The sequence below is a fragment of the Nerophis ophidion genome, linkage group LG04 (assembly GCF_033978795.1).
Source record: "Nerophis ophidion isolate RoL-2023_Sa linkage group LG04, RoL_Noph_v1.0, whole genome shotgun sequence".
Taxonomy (NCBI): domain Eukaryota; kingdom Metazoa; phylum Chordata; class Actinopteri; order Syngnathiformes; family Syngnathidae; genus Nerophis; species Nerophis ophidion.
The window spans coordinates 13,533,466-13,553,465 of NC_084614.1; the positions used below are offsets into that span (position 1 = coordinate 13,533,466).

Genomic DNA, 20,000 nt, shown 5'->3' on the forward strand with positions numbered 1-20,000 from the left:
TTTTTTTTTTTTTTTTTTAGAAACAAAACAAATACACACACACACAAACACACACGCTCCGTTTCCATATGAGTTGGGAAATTGTGTTAGATGTAAATATAAACAGAATACAATGATTTGCAAATCATTTTCAAAGACAACATATTTGATGTTCAAACCGAAAAACTTTTGTTTTTTGCAAATAATCATTAACTTTAGAATTTGATGCCAGCAACACATGACAAAGAAGTTGGGAAAGGTGGCAATACATACTGATAAAGTTGAGGAATGCTCATCAAACACTTATTTTGAACATCCCACAGGTGTGCAGGCTAATTGGGAACAGGTGGGTGCCATGATTGGGTATAAAAACAGCTTCACAAAAAATGCTCAGTCTTTCACAAGAAAGGATGGGGCGAGGTACACCCCTTTGTCCACAACTGCGTGAGCAAATAGTCAAACAGTTTAAGAACAACGTTTCTCAAAGTGCAATTGCAAGAAATTTTGGGATTTCAACATCTACGGTCCAAAATATCATCAAAAGGTTCAAAGAATCTGGAAAAATCACTCCACATAAGCGGCATGGCGGGAAACCAACATTAAATGACTGTGACCTTTGATCCCTCAGACGGCACTGCATCAAAAACCGACATCAATGTCTAAAGGATATCACCACATGGGCTCAGGAACACTTCAGAAAACCACTGTCACTAAATACAGTTTGTCGCTACATCTGTAAGTGCAAGTTAAAGCTCTACCATGCAAAGCGAAAGCCATTTATCAACAACATCCGGACAAGCCGCCGGCTTCTCTGGGGCAGAGATCATCAAAGATGGACTGATGCGAAGTGGAAAAGTGCTCTGTGGTCTGACGAGTCCACATTTCAAATTGTTTTTGGAAATATTGTGATGGTATGGGGGTGCATTAGTGCCCAAGGCATGGGTAACTTACACATCTGTGAAGGCCCCATTAATGCTGAAAGGTACATACAGGTTTTGGAACAACATATGCTGCCATCTAAGCGCTGTTTTTTTCATGGACACCCCTGCTTATTTCAGCAAGACAATGCCAAGCCACATTCAGCACGTGTTACAACAGCGTGGCTTCGTAAAAAAAGAGTGCGGGTACTTTCCTGGCCCACCTGCAGTCCAGACCTGTCCCCCACCGAAAATGTATAGCTCATTATGAAGCGTAAAATACGACAGCGGAGACCCCGGACTGTTGAAGGACTGAAGCTCTACATAAAACAAGAATGGGGAAAAATTCCACTTTCAAAGCTTCAACAATTAGTTTCCTCAGTTCCCAAACGTTTATTGAGTGTTGTTTAAAGAAAATGTGATGTAACACAGTTGTGAACATGCCCTTTCCCAACTACTTTGGCATGTGTTGCAGCCATCAAATTCTAAGTTAATTATTATTTCTAAAAAAAAAATAAAGTTTATGAGTTTGAACATCAAATATGTTGTCTTTGTAGCATATTCAACTGAATATGGGTTGAAAAGGATTTGCAAATCATTGTATTACGTTTATATTTATATCTAACACAATTTCCCAACTCATATGGAAACGGGGTTTGTATATGTATATACACATACATTTATATACATATTAAAGTTAAAGTACCAATGATAGTCACACACACGCTAGGTGTGGCGAAATTATTCTCTGCATTTGAGCCATCATCCTTGATCACCCCCAAATATCCTCTAAGTGGATTTTACTTCTTTAAATGATTATCATTGTAGAAATATGCTTGTTAAAGTTAAGGATTTTGTGTTATTTCTGATAGCTTTTGAGGGCACCAACAGGACCTCTTATGTTTCTCCCCTCTCGTGAGATGCTACTCTGGCAAAGAAGCAAATAATGACATTTTTGTGATTTCTGATTGTTTGTGAGAGCGCCAACAGAACCCCTTATGTTTCGCCTCTCTCGTGAGATGCTAATCTGGCAAAGATACAAATAATGTACTGCTTGTGGATTATACTTGTTTAAAAGTGTATTTTTGTAACAATATGCTTGTTAAAATTAAGGATTTTTTGTGAGTTACGATTGTTTGTGAGGGCACCAAAAGGACCTCTCATGTTTTTCTCCTCTGGTGACCTGCTCAGACGGCAAAGGAGAACCCAATATTCTATAAGTGGATTTTACTTGTTTAAATGATTATCATTGTAGCAATATGCTTGTTAAAGTTGTGGATTTTTGTGATTTCTGATTGTTTGTGAGGGCACCAATAGGACCTCCTATGTTTCTCCCCTCTCGTGAGATGCTAATCCGGCAAAGAAGCAGATAATGTACTGATTGTGGATTTTACTTGTTTAAAAGTTTATCATTGTAGCAATATGCTTGTTAAAGTTAAGGATTTTTTTGTGATTTCTGATTGTTTGTAAGGGCACCAAAAGGACGGCGTGGCGCAGTGGGAGAGTGGCCGTGCGCAACCCGAGCGTCCCTGGTTCAATTCCCACCTAGTACCAACCTTGTCACGTCCGTTGTGTCCTGAGCAAGACACTTCACCCTTGCTCCTGATGGGTGCTGGTTGGCGCCTTGCATGGCAGCTCCCTCCATCAGTGTGTGAATGTGTGTGTGAATGGGTAAATGTGGAAGTAGTGTCAAAGCGCTTTGAGTACCTTGAAGGTAGAAAAGCGCTATACAAGTACAGCCCATTTATCATTTATCATTTAAAAGGATCTCTTATGTTTTTCTCCTCTGGTGACCTGCTCAGACGGCAAAGGAGAACCAAATATACTGTAAGTAGATTTTACTTGATTAAATGTTTATCATTGTAGCATTATGCTTGTTAAAGTTGTGGATTTTTGTGATTTCTGATTGTTTGTGAGGGCACCAATAGGACCTCCTATGTTTCTCCCCTCTCGTGAGATGCTAATCCGGCAAAGAAGCAGATAATGTACTGATTGTGGATTTTACTTGTTTAAAAGTTTATCATTGTAGCAATATGCTTGTTAAAGTTAAGGATTTTTTTGTGATTTCTGATTGTTTGTAAGGGCACCAAAAGGATCTCTTATGTTTTTCTCCTCTGGTGACCTGCTCAGATGGCAAAGGAGAACCAAATATACTGTAAGTAGATTTTACATGATTAAATGTTTATCATTGTAGCAATATGCTTGTTAAAGTTAAGGATTTTGGTGATTTCTGATCGTTTGTGAGGACACCAAAAGGACTCATGAGTATACCAAAAAAAAAACACACTTTCCCATTTTAAGTTACTTTCCAACGTTGCATGAATGAATGAACAAAATAATTAGTTTTGCTGGAAAAGAGCGCGGGGACTCACCAATGAAAGGAGGGGCCACGCCCAGACAGTGGCCCCAGAAGTCGGGGCAGCAGTCGGACACGGTGCGGTTGCAGAAGAGGTCGCAGTAGCAGATGGTGTCCAGGTAAGGCACCGTGCACAGGTCGTCTCTTCCCGGGCAGCAGCCTCCTCGCCTCTGGCAGTACGAGCCGAAGGGGTCGCGCACGCCCCCCGTGTGCAGGGGCCCCGCCACATCCCGGCGGGGCCTCCCCCGCCAGCTTTCCTCTCCCGCAACCAGGTGCAGGGCGCACAGGAGGAGGAGCTTCATGGTGGGACTAGGAGGGAAGAGAGACCAGAAGTTGTTGTTGCAAGCTTCCCGGCCAGCACGCCAACACAAACAGCGGCTCAACGCCAGGCTCCGTCTAAGAAGACACGGCGAGCACTGATGCATGATGGGAGGTCACGGCGACCGGCCACTTGCCAGGGAGAGATGCACTGCCGCCATCTTTGTCCTCAATCTTTTGTTTGCTGCTCCTAGTCAAGACTGGCGCACAGTCAACTAAACCCTCGACGCTGCCCCCTGTTGCTCTGGGGGGGAACAGCGTGTTCATAGTGTGTTCATAGCGTGTTCATTATGTGTTCATAGTGTGTTCATTGCGTGTTCATTGTGTTCATAGTGTGTTCACAGTGTGTTCGTAGTGTTCATTGCGTGTTCATTGCGTGTTCATTGTGTGTTCATAGTGTTCATAGCGTGTTCATTGTGTTCATAGTGTGTTTATAGTGTGTTCATAGTGTTCATTGCATGTTCATAGTGTGTTCATAGTGTTCATACCGTGTTCATTGTGTTCATAGTGTGTTCATAGTGTGTTTATAGTGTGTTCTTAGTGTTCATTGCGTGTTCATAGTGTGTTCATAGTGTGTTCGTAGTGTTCATTGCGTGTTCATTGTGTTCATAGTGTGTTCATAGCATGTTCATAGTGTGTTTTTAGTGTTCATTGCGTGTTCCTAGTGTGTTCAGTGTGTTCATAGTGTTCTTTGTGTTCATAGTGTGTTCATAGCGTGTTTATACTGTGTTCTTAGTGTTCATTGCGTGTTCATAGTGTGTTCATAGTGTTCATAGCGTGTTCATTGTGTTCATAGTGTGTTTATAGTGTGTTCATAGTGTGTTCATAGTGTTCATAGCGTGTTCATAGTGTTCATAGTGTGTTCATAGTGTTCATTGCGTGTTCATAGTATGTTGATAGTGTGTTCATAGTGTGTTCATAGTGTTCATACCGTGTTCATAGTGTGTTCATAGTGTGTTTATAGTGTGTTCATAGTGTTCATTGCATGTTCATAGTGTGTTCATAGTGTTCATACCGTGTTCATTGTTTTCATAGTGTGTTCATAGTGTGTTTATAGTGCGTTCTTAGTGTTCATTGCGTGTTCATAGTGTGTTCATAGTGTGTTCATAGTGTGTTCATAGTGTGTTCGTAGTGTGTTCGTAGTGTTCATTGCGTGTTCATTGTGTTCATAGTGTGTTCATAGCATGTTCATAGTGTGTTTTTAGTGTTCATTGCGTGTTCCTAGTGTGTTCATAGTGTGTTCATAGTGTTCATTGTGTTCATAGTGTGTTCATAGCGTGTTTATACTGTGTTCTTAGTGTTCATTGCGTGTTCATAGTGTGTTCATAGTGTTCATAGCGTGTTCATTGTGTTCATAGTGTGTTTATAGTGTGTTCATAGTGTGTTCATAGTGTTCATAGCGTGTTCATAGTGTTCATAGTGTGTTCATAGTGTGTTCATAGTGTTCATTGCGTGTTCATAGTGTGTTCATAGTGTGTTCATAGTGTGTTCATAGTGTTCATACCGTGTTCATAGTGTGTTCATAGTGTGTTTATAGTGTGTTCTTAGTGTTCATTGCGTGTTCATAGTGTGTTCATAGTGTGTTCATAGTGTTCATTGCATGTTCATAGTGTGTTCATAATGTTCATACCGTGTTCATTGTGTTCATAGTGTGTTTATAGTGTGTTCTAAGTGTTCATTGCGTGTTCATAGTGTGTTCGTAGTGTGTTCATTGTGTTCATAGTGTGTTCATAGTACGTTCTAAGTGTTCATTGCATGTTCATAATGTGTTCGTAGCGTGTTCATTGTGTTCAGTGTGTTTATAGTGTGTTCTTAGTGTTCATTGCGTGTTCATACTGTGTTCATAGCGTGTTCATAGTGTGTCCATAGTGTGTTCTTACTGTTCATCGTGTGTTCATAGTGTTCATAGTGTGTTCACAGTGTGTTCATAGTGTGTTCTTAGTGTTCATTGCGTGTTCATAGTGTGTTAATAGCATGTTCATTGTGTGTTCATAGCGTGTTCATTGTGTGTTCATAGCGTGTTCATGGAGTGTTCATTGTGTGTTCATAGCGTGTTCATAGCATGTTCATTGTGTGTTCATAGTGTTTTCATTGTGTGTTCATAGAGTGTTCATTATGTGTTCATAGCGTGTTCACAATGTGTTCATAGCGTGTTAACAGCATGTTCATTGTGTGCTCATAGTGTTTTCATTGTGTATTCATTGCGTGGTCAACATAGTGTTCGTAGCGTGTTCATTGTGTATTCAATGTGTGTTCATAGCGTGTTCATAGTGTTCATTGTGTTAATAGTGTGTTCATAGTGTGTTCATGGAGTGTTCGTTGTGTGTTCATTGAGTGTTCATAGCATGTTCATTGTGTGCTCATAGTGTTTTCATTGTGTATTCATTGCGTGGTCAACACAGTGTTCGTAGCGTGTTCATTGTGTATTCAATGTGTGTTCATAACGTGTTCATAGCGTGTTCATAGTGTTCATTGTGTTCATAGTGTGTTCATAGTGTGTTCATGGAGTGTTCGTTGTGTGTTCATGGAGTGTTCATAGCATGTTCATTGTGTGTTCATAGTGTGTTCATAGTGTGTTCATTATGTGTTCATAGCGTGTTCACAATGTGTTCATAGCGTGTTAATAGCATGTTCATTGTGTGCTCATAGTGTTTTCATTGTGTATTCATTGCGTGGTCAACATAGTGTTCGTAGCGTGTTCATTGTGTATTCAATGTGTGTTCATAGCGTGTTCATAGTGTTCATTGTGTTCATAGTGTGTTCATAGCGTGTTCATTGTGTTCATAGTGTGTTTATAGCGTGTTCATTGTGTGTTCATAGCATATTGATAGTGTTCATACTGTGTTCATTTTGTGTTCATAGCATATTGATAGTGTTCATAGTGTGTTCATTTTGTGTTCATAGCATATTGATAGTGTTCATAGTGTGTTCATTGTGTGTTCATAGCATATTGATAGTGTTCATAGTGTGTTCATTTTGTGTTCATAGCATATTGATAGTGTTCATAGTGTGTTCATTTTGTGTTCATAGCATATTGATAGTGTTCATAGTGTGTTCATTGCATATTGATAGTGTTCAAAGTGTGTTCGTTGTGTGTTCATAGCATGTTCATAATGTGTTCATAATGTGTTCATAGCATGTTCATTGTGTGTTCATTGCATGTCCATAGCGTGTTCATAGCGTGTTCATAGTGTTTGCAGTGTGTGTTTACTGTGTGGTCATTGCATGTTTATCTGCAATCATTGGATGTTAATTGCGTGTTAATTGTGTGTTAGTGTTTTCGCTGTGTGTTCATAGGGCGCTCATCATGTGTTCATAGCTTGTTCATCATTGTGTGTTCACAGCATGTTCACAGTGTGTTCATAGCGTGCTCATCGTATGTTCATTGCATGTTCATTGTGTGTTCATAGTGTTTTCATTGTGTGTTCATTATGTGTTCATAGCGTGTTCACAATGTGTTCATAGCGTGTTAACAGCATGTTCATTGTGTGCTCATATTGTTTTCATTGTGTATTCATTGCGTGGTCAACATAGTGTTCGTAGCGTGTTCATTGTGTATTCAATGTGTGTTCATAGCGTGTTCATAGTGTTCATTGTGTTTATAGTGTGTTCATAGTGTGTTCATGGAGTGTTCGTTGTGTGTTCATTGCGTGTTCATAGCATGTTCATTGTGTGTTCATAGTGTGTTCATAGTGTGTTCATTATGTGTTCATAGCGTGTTCGCAATGTGTTCATAGCGTGTTAATAGCATGTTCATTGTGTGCTCATAATGTTTTCATTGTGTATTCATTGCGTGGTCAATATAGTGTTCGTAGCGTGTTCATTGTGTATTCAATGTGTGTTCATAGCGTGTTCATAGTGTTCATTGTGTTCATAGTGTGTTCATAGCGTGTTCATTGTGTGTTTATAGCGTGTTCATTGTGTGTTCATAGCATATTGATAGTGTTCATACTGTGTTCATTTTGTGTTCATAGCATATTGATAGTGTTCATTGTGTGCTCATTGCATATTGATAGTGTTCATAGTGTGTTCATTGTGTGTTCATAGCATATTGATAGTGTTCATAGTGTGTTCATAGCATATTGATAGTGTTTATAGTGTGTTCATTTTGTGTTCATAGCATATTGATAGTGTTCATAGTGTGTTCATTGCATATTGATAGTGTTCATTGTGTGCTCATTGCATATTGATAGTGTTCATAGTGTGTTCATTGTGTGTTCATAGCATATTGATAGTGTTCATAGTGTGTTCATAGCATATTGATAGTGTTTATAGTGTGTTCATTTTGTGTTCATAGCATATTGATAGTGTTCATTGTGTGCTCATTGCATATTGATAGTGTTCATAGTGTGTTCATTGTGTGTTCATAGCATATTGATAGTGTTCATAGTGTGTTCATTGCATATTGATAGTGTTTATAGTGTGTTCATTTTGTGTTCATAGCATATTGATAGTGTTCATAGTGTGTTCATTGCATATTGATAGTGTTTATAGTGTGTTCATTTTGTGTTCATAGCATATTGATAGTGTTCATTGTGTGCTCATTGCATATTGATAGTGTTTATAGTGTGTTCATTTTGTGTTCATAGCATATTGATAGTGTTCATAGTGTGTTCATTGCATATTGATAGTGTTTATAGTGTGTTCATTTTGTGTTCATAGCATATTGATAGTGTTCATAGTGTGTTCATAGCATGTTCATAATGTGTTCATAATGTGTTCATAGCATGTTCATTGTGTGTTCTTAGCATGTCCAGAGCGTGTTCATAGCGTGTTCATAGTGTTTGCAGTGTGTGTTTACTGTGTGGTCATTGCATGTTTATCTGCAATCATTGGATGTTAATTGCGTGTTAATTGTGTGTTAATAGTGTTTTCGCTGTGTGTTCATAGGGCGCTCATCATGTGTTTATAGCTTGTTCATCATTGTGTGTTCACAGCATGTTCACAGTGTGTTCATAGCGTGCTCATCGTATGTTCGTTGCATGTTCATTGTGTGATCATTGTGTGTTCATAGCATGTTCATTGTGTGATCATTGTGTGTTCATAGCGCGTTCATAGCATGTACATAGTGTGTTCAAAGCAAGTTAATTGTGCGTTCATAGCATGTTGATTGACTGACAATCACTTATGGTTGCAGACCTTCAGTGAACACTAACGACGATGGTTGTTTGTCGTTGACAACAGTTGTGCGTCGCGTTACTGGGGGCACATGGGCGTGGTGCCCCGCCACTAGATGGCACTGTTTCCTTCCCTTGTCATTGCACGTCACATGAAGGGGCGATGACACACATGTTGTATGTGACATGCATGAACCAGAACAGTACGTGACACGCAGGCCTATTAACGCCCAGTTGGCCCCCCAGGGGGCGCCCTGTTGTCCTTTGGAAGCACCAACCCTGCCGAGCCTTGTACGGGGTCTGATGAGAGGGGCGTACACATGTAACATTGTGTACCATTGTGTAACATTGTTGTACTTCCCGTGACATTGTGTAACATAAATAGCATCATTAATTATCCAATTAGATCCCGCAACACAATGGCACCTCCGGCACATTGGAGCCACGCTCCGGAAATGATCTTCATTGCGCGCTTTTCTGCATGACTGTTCCTTTTGTCACACAACACACACACACACACACACACACACACACACACACACACACACACACACACACACACGCACACACACACACACACACACACATTATGGGATGGGCCCATTCTCGCTGTCCCCCCCCCTCCTCTTTTTTTTCGATCAAATGTTTTGTTACTGCACTGAAACACCCAGCGGTGCCTTCAGGTGACACTGTCACGGTGGGGAAAACGTAACACTCCAGCTCTTATGAGCACAATCAGACATGAAAGAGTCAAATAAAAGATATTAAAAGATAGAATGCAGAATTCTAGTACATAATGCAATATTTGAACTCTCCAGTGTGTCTATTCGGAATCCAGGACATCACTTTGGACTAAAGAGCACATTTTATAGCTTTCGACTGTAAATATTTACAATCCTTCACACGCTTGTTACGTATATGCTTTGTACTTACTGTAATGCTGTCAGACACAAAGAGCGCACACGCACACACACACACAAAGAGCACACACACACACACACACACACACACACACACACACACACACACACACACACACGGTGCACTCAGTAACCTCTTGGAGGGGAAAAAAAACCACCCGCATTATTAAAAATCACGGTTTGATGCCGCCCCCACGCCTGCAAAGCAAATATGTCCCAACATAAAGCAGCCGTGCGAAAAGTAGGATGAGTATAAAGTCCAGGAAACTTTTCCAGGTAAGCACTTTTTTTTCCTAAACACCTGACACGTAATCGTAGAACTGACTTTTTTTTTTTTTTTTTTAAGAGATACCTGGAAGTAAAGTCAGGCAAAAATCTTAGGATAAAATACGTGTTTTTTTGTTTTTTTAGTGAACATACTTTGGAGATGACATTCTAAAGATAATCATTTTGTATTTATTGGACATATTTAAATTTATTGGATTTTTAAAAATATATTATACATTTAGTTTCTTGAACACGACCTGCTTAAAATGACCAGTTGTATTTTTTTGTTCATAAAAATACACAATTTGCTTAAAATGACTGGATTTATTTTGCAAGAGTAAAAATACACAATTATTAAAAAAAACAAAAACAAAATAAACATGATTTCCTTAATATGACTGGTTTTATTTTTCAATAATAAAACAATTTTTGATAAAATAACTGGTTTTATTTTACAATAATACAACTTTTTTTTTCAAAACGACTGGTTTTGTTTATTTATTTATTTTTTCCATTAAAATACATGATTTGCTTAAAATGACTGGTTTTATTTTACAATAATAAAAATTATTGTAAAATAGAACAACTGGTTTTATTTATTTATATATTTTTTTAATTAAAATACATGATTTGCCTAAAATTACTAATTTTGTTATTAGTAAAACAATAAAATACACGATTTGCTTAAAATGAATGGTTTTATTTGTTGTACTAAAATGCATTAACCTGCTTAAAATGACCTGTTTTATTTTTTTGTTAATAAAAATACACAATTTGCTTAAAATTACTGGTTTTATTTTACAATAATAAAAATACAATTTGACTTAAATGACTGTATTTATTATTTAAAAAAAACGAAACATGATTTGCTTAAAATGACTTGTTTTTTATTACAATAATAAAAAATAATTTCGTTAAAACGACAGGTTTTGTTTCTTTTTTTAATTAAAATACATGATTTGCCTAAAATGACAAATTTTAATATTAGTAGAACAATAAACTAAAATACATGATTTGCTTAAAATGACTAGTTTTATTTTACAATAATAAAAATAAACAGTTAGATTAAAATGACGGTATTAATTATGTTTTAAAAACAAAGAAAACATGTGATTTGCTTAAAACTGGTTTTATTTTACAATAATAAAACAATTTTGTTAAAACGACTCATCGTATTTATTTATATATTTTTTAAATTAAAATACATGATTTGCCTAAAATTACAAATTTTCTTATTAGTAAAAAAATACAATTAAAAACATGATTTGCTTAAAATGACTGGTTTTATTTGCTATACTAAAATGCATTAACCTGCTTTAAATTACCTGTTGTATTTTTTTGTTAATAAAAATACACAATTTGCTTCAAATTACTCGTTTTATTTTACAATAATAAAAATACAATTTGACCTAAATGACTGTATTTATTATTTTTTTTTAAACGAAAAACAAAAAATGATTTGCTTAAAATGACTGGTTTTATATATATATATATATATATATATATATATATATATATATATATATATATATATATATATTTTTTTTTTTTTTTTTTTTTTTATTAAAATACATGGTTTGCCTGAAATGACAAATTTTATAATTAGTAGAACAATAAAATAAAATACATGATTTGCTTAAAATGACAGGTTTTATTTTACAATAACAAAAAAAATGTGTTTTGTATATTTTTTTAAAAATTAAAATACATGATTTGCCTAAAATGACTCATTTCATTATTAGTAAAACAAAATAAAATACATGATTTGCTTAAAATGACTGGATTTATTCTACAATAATAAAATACACAATTTGATTAAAATTAATGTATTTATTTGAAAGAAAAAAAGTGATTTGCTTAAAATGACTGGTTTTATTTTACAATAATTAAAAAAATATTTAGCTAAAACCACTATTTTTATTTATTTTTTTAAATTAAAATACATGATTTGCCTAAAATGACAAATTTTATAATTAGTAAAAAAATAAAACACATGATTTGCTAAAAATGACTGGTTTTATTTGTTGTACTAAAATACATTAACCTGCTTAAAAATACCTCTTTTATTTGTTGTCAATAAAAATGCATGACTTGCTTAAAATGTTATTTTTTTAAAAACGAAAAAAAAGATTTGCTTAAAAATTATTGGTTTTATTTTACAAAAATTTAAAACATTTTGTTAAAACGACTGGTTTTATTTATTTTTTAAATTAAAATACATGATTTGCCTACAATGACTAATTTCATTATTAGTAAAACAATAAAATAAAATACATGATTTGCTTAAAATGACTGGTTTTATTTTACAATAATAAAAATACACAATTTGATTCAAATGAATGTATTTGTACATATGTTTTTAAAAACAAACAAAAAAAACCTGATTTGCTTAAAACGACTGTTTTTATTTTTTTATTTAAATTAAAATACATGATTTGTCTAGAATGACTAATTTCATTATTAGCAAAACAATAAAATAAAATACATGATTTGCTTATAATGACTGGTTTTATTTTAGAATAATAAAAATACACAATATTAAAATGACTGTTTTTTTTGTTTGTTTGTTTTTTAAACAAACAAACAAAAATGATTTGCTTAAAAAGACTGGTTTTATTTTACAATAAAAAAATTATTCTGTTCAAACGACTGTTTTTATTTATTTATTTAAATTAAAATACATGATTTGCCTAAAATAACTAATTTTATTATTAGTAAAGAAATAAAATACATGATTTGCTTAAAATGACTGGTTTTATTTGTTGTACTTAAATACATTAACCTGCTTAAAATGACCTGTTTTATTTTTTAATAAAAATGCATGACTTGCTTAAAAAGACTGGTTTTATTTTACAATGTAAAAGTTCATGATTTGCTTAAAATGACTGGTTTTATTTGTTGTACTAAAATACATTAACCTGCTTAAAATGACAAGTTTTACTTGTTGTTATTAAAAATGCATGACTTCCTTAAAAAGACTGGCTTCATTTTACAATAATAAAAATACATGATTTGCTTAAAATGACTGGTTTTATTTGTTGTACTAAAATACATTAACCTGCTTAAAATTATTGGTTTTATTTGTTAACAAAAATGCATGACTTGCTTAAAATGACTGGCTTCATTTTACAATAATAAAAATACATGATTTGCTTAAAATGACTGGTTTTATTTGTTGTACTAAAATACATTAACCTGCTTAAAATTACTGGTTTTATTTGTTGTACTAAAATATATTAACCTGCTTAAAATGACAAGTTTTACATGTTATTGAAAATGCATGACTTCCTTAAAAAGACTGGTTTTATTTTACAATAATAAAAATACATGATTTGCTTTAAGTGACTGGTTTTATTTGTTGTGCTAAAATACATCAACCTGCTTAAAATGACTTGTTTTTTTTGTTGTACTAAAATACATTAACCTGCTTAAAATTACCTGTTTTATTTGTTAACAAAAATGCATGACTTGCTTAAAATGACTGGCTTCATTTTACAATAATAAAAATACATGATTTGCTTAAAATGACTGGTTTTATTTGTTGTACTAAAATACATTAACCTGCTTAAAATTATTGGTTTTATTTGTTAACAAAAATGCATGACTTGCTTAAAATGACTGGCTTCATTTTACAATAATAAAAATACATGATTTGCTTAAAATGACTGGTTTTATTTGTTGTACTAAAATACATTAACCTGCTTAAAATTACTGGTTTTATTTGTTGTACTAAAATATATTAACCTGCTTAAAATGACAAGTTTTACATGTTATTGAAAATGCATGACTTCCTTAAAAAGACTGGTTTTATTTTACAATAATAAAAATACATGATTTGCTTTAAGTGACTGGTTTTATTTGTTGTGCTAAAATACATCAACCTGCTTAAAATGACTTGTTTTATTTGTTGTACTAAAATACATTAACCTGCTTAAAATGACCTGTTTTATTTGTTAACAAAAATGCATGACTTGCTTAAAATGACTGGCTTCATTTTACAATAATAAAAATACATGATTTGCTTAAAATGACTTGTTTTATTTGTTGTACTAAAATACATTAACCTGCTTAAAATTATTGGTTTTATTTGTTAACAAAAATGCATGACTTGCTTAAAATGACTGGCTTCATTTTACAATAATAAAAATACATGATTTGCTTAAAATGACTGGTTTTATTTGTTGTACTAAAATACATTAACCTGCTTAAAATTACTGGTTTTAATTGTTGTACTAAAATATATTAACCTGCTTAAAATGACAAGTGTTACATGTTATTGAAAATGCATGACTTCCTTAAAAAGACTGGTTTTATTTTACAATAATAAAAATACATGATTTGCTGTAAGTGACTGGTTTTATTTGTTGTGCTAAAATACATCAACCTGCTTAAAATGACTTGTTTTATTTGTTGTATTAAAATACATTAACCTGCTTAAAATGACCTGTTTTATTTGTTAACAAAAATGCATGACTTGCTTAAAATGACTGGCTTCATTTTACAATAATAAAAATACATGATTTGCTTAAAATGACTGGTTTTATTTGTTGTACTAAAATACATTAACCTGCTTAAAATTACTGGTTTTAATTGTTGTACTAAAATATATTAACCTGCTTAAAATGACAAGTTTTACATGTTATTGAAAATGCATGACTTCCTTAAAAAGACTGGTTTTATTTTACAATAATAAAAATACATGATTTGCTTTAAGTGACTGGTTTTATTTGTTGTGCTAAAATACATTAACCTGCTTAAAATGACTTGCTTTATTTGTTGTACTAAAATACATTAACCTGCTTAAAATGACCTGTTTTATTTGTTAACAAAAATGCATGACTTGCTTAAAATGACTGGCTTCATTTTACAATAATAAAAATACATGATTTGCTTAAAATGACTGGTTTTATTTGTTGTACTAAAACACATTAACCTGCTTAAAATTATTGGTTTTATTTGTTAACAAAAATGCATGACTTGCTTAAAATGACTGGCTTCATTTTACAATAATAAAAATACATGATTTGCTTAAAATGACTTGTTTTATTTGTTGTACTAAAACACATTAACCTGCTTAAAATTATTGGTTTTATTTGTTAACAAAAATGCATGACTTGCTTAAAATGACTGGCTTCATTTTACAATAATAAAAATACATGATTTGCTTAAAATGACTGGTTTTATTTGTTGTACTAAAATACATTAACCTGCTTAAAATTACTGGTTTTATTTGTTGTACTCAAATATATTAACCTGCTTAAAATGACAAGTTTTACTTATTGAAAATGCATAACTTCCTTAAAAAGACTGGTTTTATTTTACAATAATAAAAATACATGATTTGCTTAAAATGACTGGTTTTATTTGTTGTACTAAAATACACTAACCTGCTTAAAATGACTTGTTTTATTTGTTGTACTAAAATACATTAACCTGCTTGAAATGACCTCTTTTATTTGTTAACAAAAATGCATGACATGCTTAAAATGACTGGCTTCATTTTACAATAATAAAAATACATGATTTGCTTTAAGTGACTGGTTTTATTTGTTGTGCTAAAATACATCAACCTGCTTAAAATGACTTGTTTTATTTGTTGTACTAAAATACATTAACCTGCTTAGAATGACCTGTTTTATTTGTTAACAAAAATGCATGACTTGCTTAAAATGACTGGCTTCATTTTACAATAATAAAAATACATGATTTGCTTAAAATGACTGGTTTTATTTGTTGTACTAAAATACATTAACCTGCTTAAAATTATTGGTTTTATTTGTTAACAAAAATGCATGACTTGCTTAAAATGACTGGCTTCATTTTACAATAATAAAAATACATGATTTGCTTAAAATGACTTGTTTTATTTGTTGTACTAGAAAAACATTAACCTGCTTAAAATTATTGGTTTTATTTGTTAACAAAAATGCATGACTTGCTTAAAATGACTGGCTTCATTTTACAATAATAAAAATACATGATTTGCTTAAAATGACTGGTTTTATTTGTTGTACTAAAATACATTAACCTGCTTAAAATTACTGGTTTTAATTGTTGTACTAAAATATATTAACCTGCTTAAAATGACAAGTTTTACATCTTATTGAAAATGCATGACTTCCTTAAAAAGACTGGTTTTATTTTACAATAATAAAAATACATGATTTGCTTTAAGTGACTGGTTTTATTTGTTGTGCTAAAATACATCAACCTGCTTAAAATGACTTGTTTTATTTGTTGTACTAAAATACATTAACCTGCTTAAAATGACCTGTTTTATTTGTTAACAAAAATGCATGACTTGCTTAAAATGACTGGCTTCATTTTACAATAATAAAAATACATGATTTGCTTAAAATGACTGGTTTTATTTGTTGTACTAAAATACATTAACCTGCTTAAAATTACTGGTTTTATTTGTTGTACTAAAATATATTAACCTGCTTAAAATGACAAGTTTTACTTATTGAAAATGCATAACTTCCTTAAAAAGACTGGTTTTATTTTACAATAATAAAAATACATGATTTGCTTAAAATGACTGGTTTTATTTGTTGTACTAAAATACATTAACCTGCTTAAAATGACTTGTTTTATTTGTTGTACTAAAATACATTAACCTGCTTGAAATGACCTCTTTTATTTGATAACAAAAATGCATGACATGCTTAAAATGACTGGCTTCATTTTACAATAATAAAAATACATGATTTGCTTAAAATGACTGGTTTTATTTGTTGTACTAAAATACATTAACCTGCTTAAAATTACTGGTTTTATTTGTTGTACTAAAATATATTAACCTGCTTAAAATGACAAGTTTTACTTGTTATTGAAAATGCATGACTTCCTTAAAAAGACTGGTTTTATTTTACAATAATAAAAATACATGATTTGCTTTAAGTGACTGGTTTTATTTGTTGTACTAAAATACATCAACCTGCTTGAAATGACCTCTTTTATTTGTCAACAAAAATGCATGACTTGCTTAAAATAACTGGCTTTATTGTACAATAATAAAAATACATGATTTGCTTAAAATGACTGGTTTTATTTGTTGTACTAAAATACATTAACCTGCTTAAAATGACAAGTTTTACTTGTCATTAAAAATGCATGACTTCCTTAAAAAGACTGATTTTATTTTACAATAATAAAAATACATAATATGCTTTAAGTGACTGGTTTTGTTTGTTGTACTAAAATACATTAACCTGCTTAAAATGACAAGTTTTACTTGTTATTAAAAATGCATGACTTCCTTAAAAAGACGGATTTTATTTTATAATAATAAAAATACATAATTTGCTTTAAGTGACTGGTTTTATTTGTTGTGCTGAAATACATCAACCTGTTCGAAATGACCTCTTTTATTTGTTAACAAAAATGCATGACTTGCTTAAAATGACTGGCTTCATTTTACAATAATAAAAATACATGATTTGCTTAAAATGACTGGTTTTATTTGTTGTACTAAAATACATTAACCTGCTTAAAATTATTGGTTTTATTTGTTAACAAAAATGCATGACTTGCTTAAAATGACTGGCTTCATTTTACAATGATAAAAATACATGATTTGCTTAAAATGACTGGTTTTATTTGCTGTACTAAAATACATTAACCTGCTTAAAATTACTGGTTTTATTTGTTGTACTAAAATATATTAACCTGCTTAAAATGACAAGTTTTACTTATTGAAAATGCATAACTTCCTTAAAAAGACTGGTTTTATTTTACAATAATAAAAATACATGATTTGCTTAAAATGACTGGTTTTATTTGTTGTACTAAAATACACTAACCTGCTTAAAATGACTTGTTTTATTTGTTGTACTAAAATACATTAACCTGCTTGAAATGACCTCTTTTATTTGTTAACAAAAATGCATGACATGCTTAAAATGACTGGCTTCATTTTACAATAATAAAAATACAGGATTTGCTTTAAGTGACTGGTTTTATTTGTTGTGCTAAAATACATCAACCTGCTTAAAATGACTTGTTTTATTTGTTGTACTAAAATACATTAACCTGCTTAAAATGACCTGTTTTATTTGTTAACAAAAATGCATGACTTGCTTAAAATGACTGGCTTCATTTTACAATAATAAAAATACATGATTCGCTTAAAATGACTGGTTTTATTTGTTGTACTAAAATACATTAACTTGCTTAAAATTATTGGTTTTATTTGTTAACAAAAATGCATGACTTGCTTAAAATGACTGGCTTCATTTTACAATAATAAAAATACATGATTTGCTTAAAATGACTTGTTTTATTTGTTGTACTAAAATACATTAACCTGCTTAAAATTATTGGTTTTATTTGTTAACAAAAATGCATGACTTGCTTAAAATGACTGGCTTCATTTTACAATAATAAAAATACATGATTTGCTTAAAATGACTGGTTTTATTTGTTGTACTAAAATACATTAACCTGCTTAAAATTACTGGTTTTAATTGTTGTACTAAAATATATTAACCTGCTTAAAATGACAAGTTTTACATCTTATTGAAAATGCATGACTTCCTTAAAAAGACTGGTTTTATTTTACAATAATAAAAATACATGATTTGCTTTAAGTGACTGGTTTTATTTGTTGTGCTAAAATACATCAACCTGCTTAAAATGACTTGCTTTATTTGTTGTACTAAAATACATTAACCTGCTTAAAATGACCTGTTTTATTTGTTAACAAAAATGCATGACTTGCTTAAAATGACTGGCTTCATTTTACAATAATAAAAATACATGATTTGCTTAAAATGACTGGTTTTATTTGTTGTACTAAAACACATTAACCTGCTTAAAATTATTGGTTTTATTTGTTAACAAAAATGCATGACTTGCTTAAAATGACTGGCTTCATTTTACAATAATAAAAATACATGATTTGCTTAAAATGACTTGTTTTATTTGTTGTACTAAAACACATTAACCTGCTTAAAATTATTGGTTTTATTTGTTAACAAAAATGCATGACTTGCTTAAAATGACTGGCTTCATTTTACAATAATAAAAATACATGATTTGCTTAAAATGACTGGTTTTATTTGTTGTACTAAAATACATTAACCTGCTTAAAATTACTGGTTTTATTTGTTGTACTAAAATATATTAACCTGCTTAAAATGACAAGTTTTACTTATTGAAAATGCATAACTTCCTTAAAAAGACTGGTTTTATTTTACAATAATAAAAATACATGATTTGCTTAAAATGACTGGTTTTATTTGTTGTACTAAAATACACTAACCTGCTTAAAATGACTTGTTTTATTTGTTGTACTAAAATACATTAACCTGCTTAAAATGACCTGTTTTATTTGTTAACAAAAATGCATGACTTGCTTAAAATGACTGGCTTCATTTTACAATAATAAAAATACATGATTTGCTTAAAATGACTGGTTTTATTTGTTGTACTAAAATACATTAACCTGCTTAAAATTATTGGTTTTATTTTTTAACAAAAATGCATGACTTGCTTAAAATGACTGGCTTCATTTTACAATAATAAAAATACATGATTTGCTTAAAATGACTTGTTTTATTTGTTGTACTAAAATACATTAACCTGCTTAAAATTATTGGTTTTATTTGTTAACAAAAATGCATGACTTGCTTAAAATGACTGGCTTCATTTTACAATAATAAAAATACATGATTTGCTTAAAATGACTGGTTTTATTTGTTGTACTAAAATATATTAACCTGCTTAAAATGACAAGTTTTACATCTTATTGAAAATGCATGACTTCCTTAAAAAGACTGGTTTTATTTTACAATAATAAAAATACATGATTTGCTTTAAGTGACTGGTTTTATTTGTTGTGCTAAAATACATCAACCTGCTTAAAATGACTTGTTTTATTTGTTGTACTAAAATACATTAACCTGCTTAAAATGACCTGTTTTATTTGTTAACAAAAATGCATGACTTGCTTAAAATGACTGGCTTCATTTTACAATAATAAAAATACATGATTTGCTTAAAATGACTGGTTTTATTTGTTGTACTAAAATACATTAACCTGCTTAAAATTACTGGTTTTATTTGTTGTACTAAAATATATTAACCTGCTTAAAATGACAAGTTTTACTTATTGAAAATGCAT

The 20,000-nt window shown here is 31.6% G+C and overlaps 1 protein-coding gene across 2 annotated transcripts in view; it reads right to left on the bottom strand.

The window, feature by feature from the left end:
- The window catches only part of tinagl1 (tubulointerstitial nephritis antigen-like 1), a 126,142-nt gene that overhangs the window by 76,480 nt on the left and 29,662 nt on the right, over positions 1-20,000 (bottom strand). For both annotated transcript variants that reach the window (XM_061897109.1, XM_061897110.1), the window contains one exon: positions 3,269-3,561. In XM_061897109.1, coding sequence (XP_061753093.1) covers positions 3,269-3,561 — 293 coding nt within the window. The remainder of the gene's footprint in view (positions 1-3,268; positions 3,562-20,000) is intronic.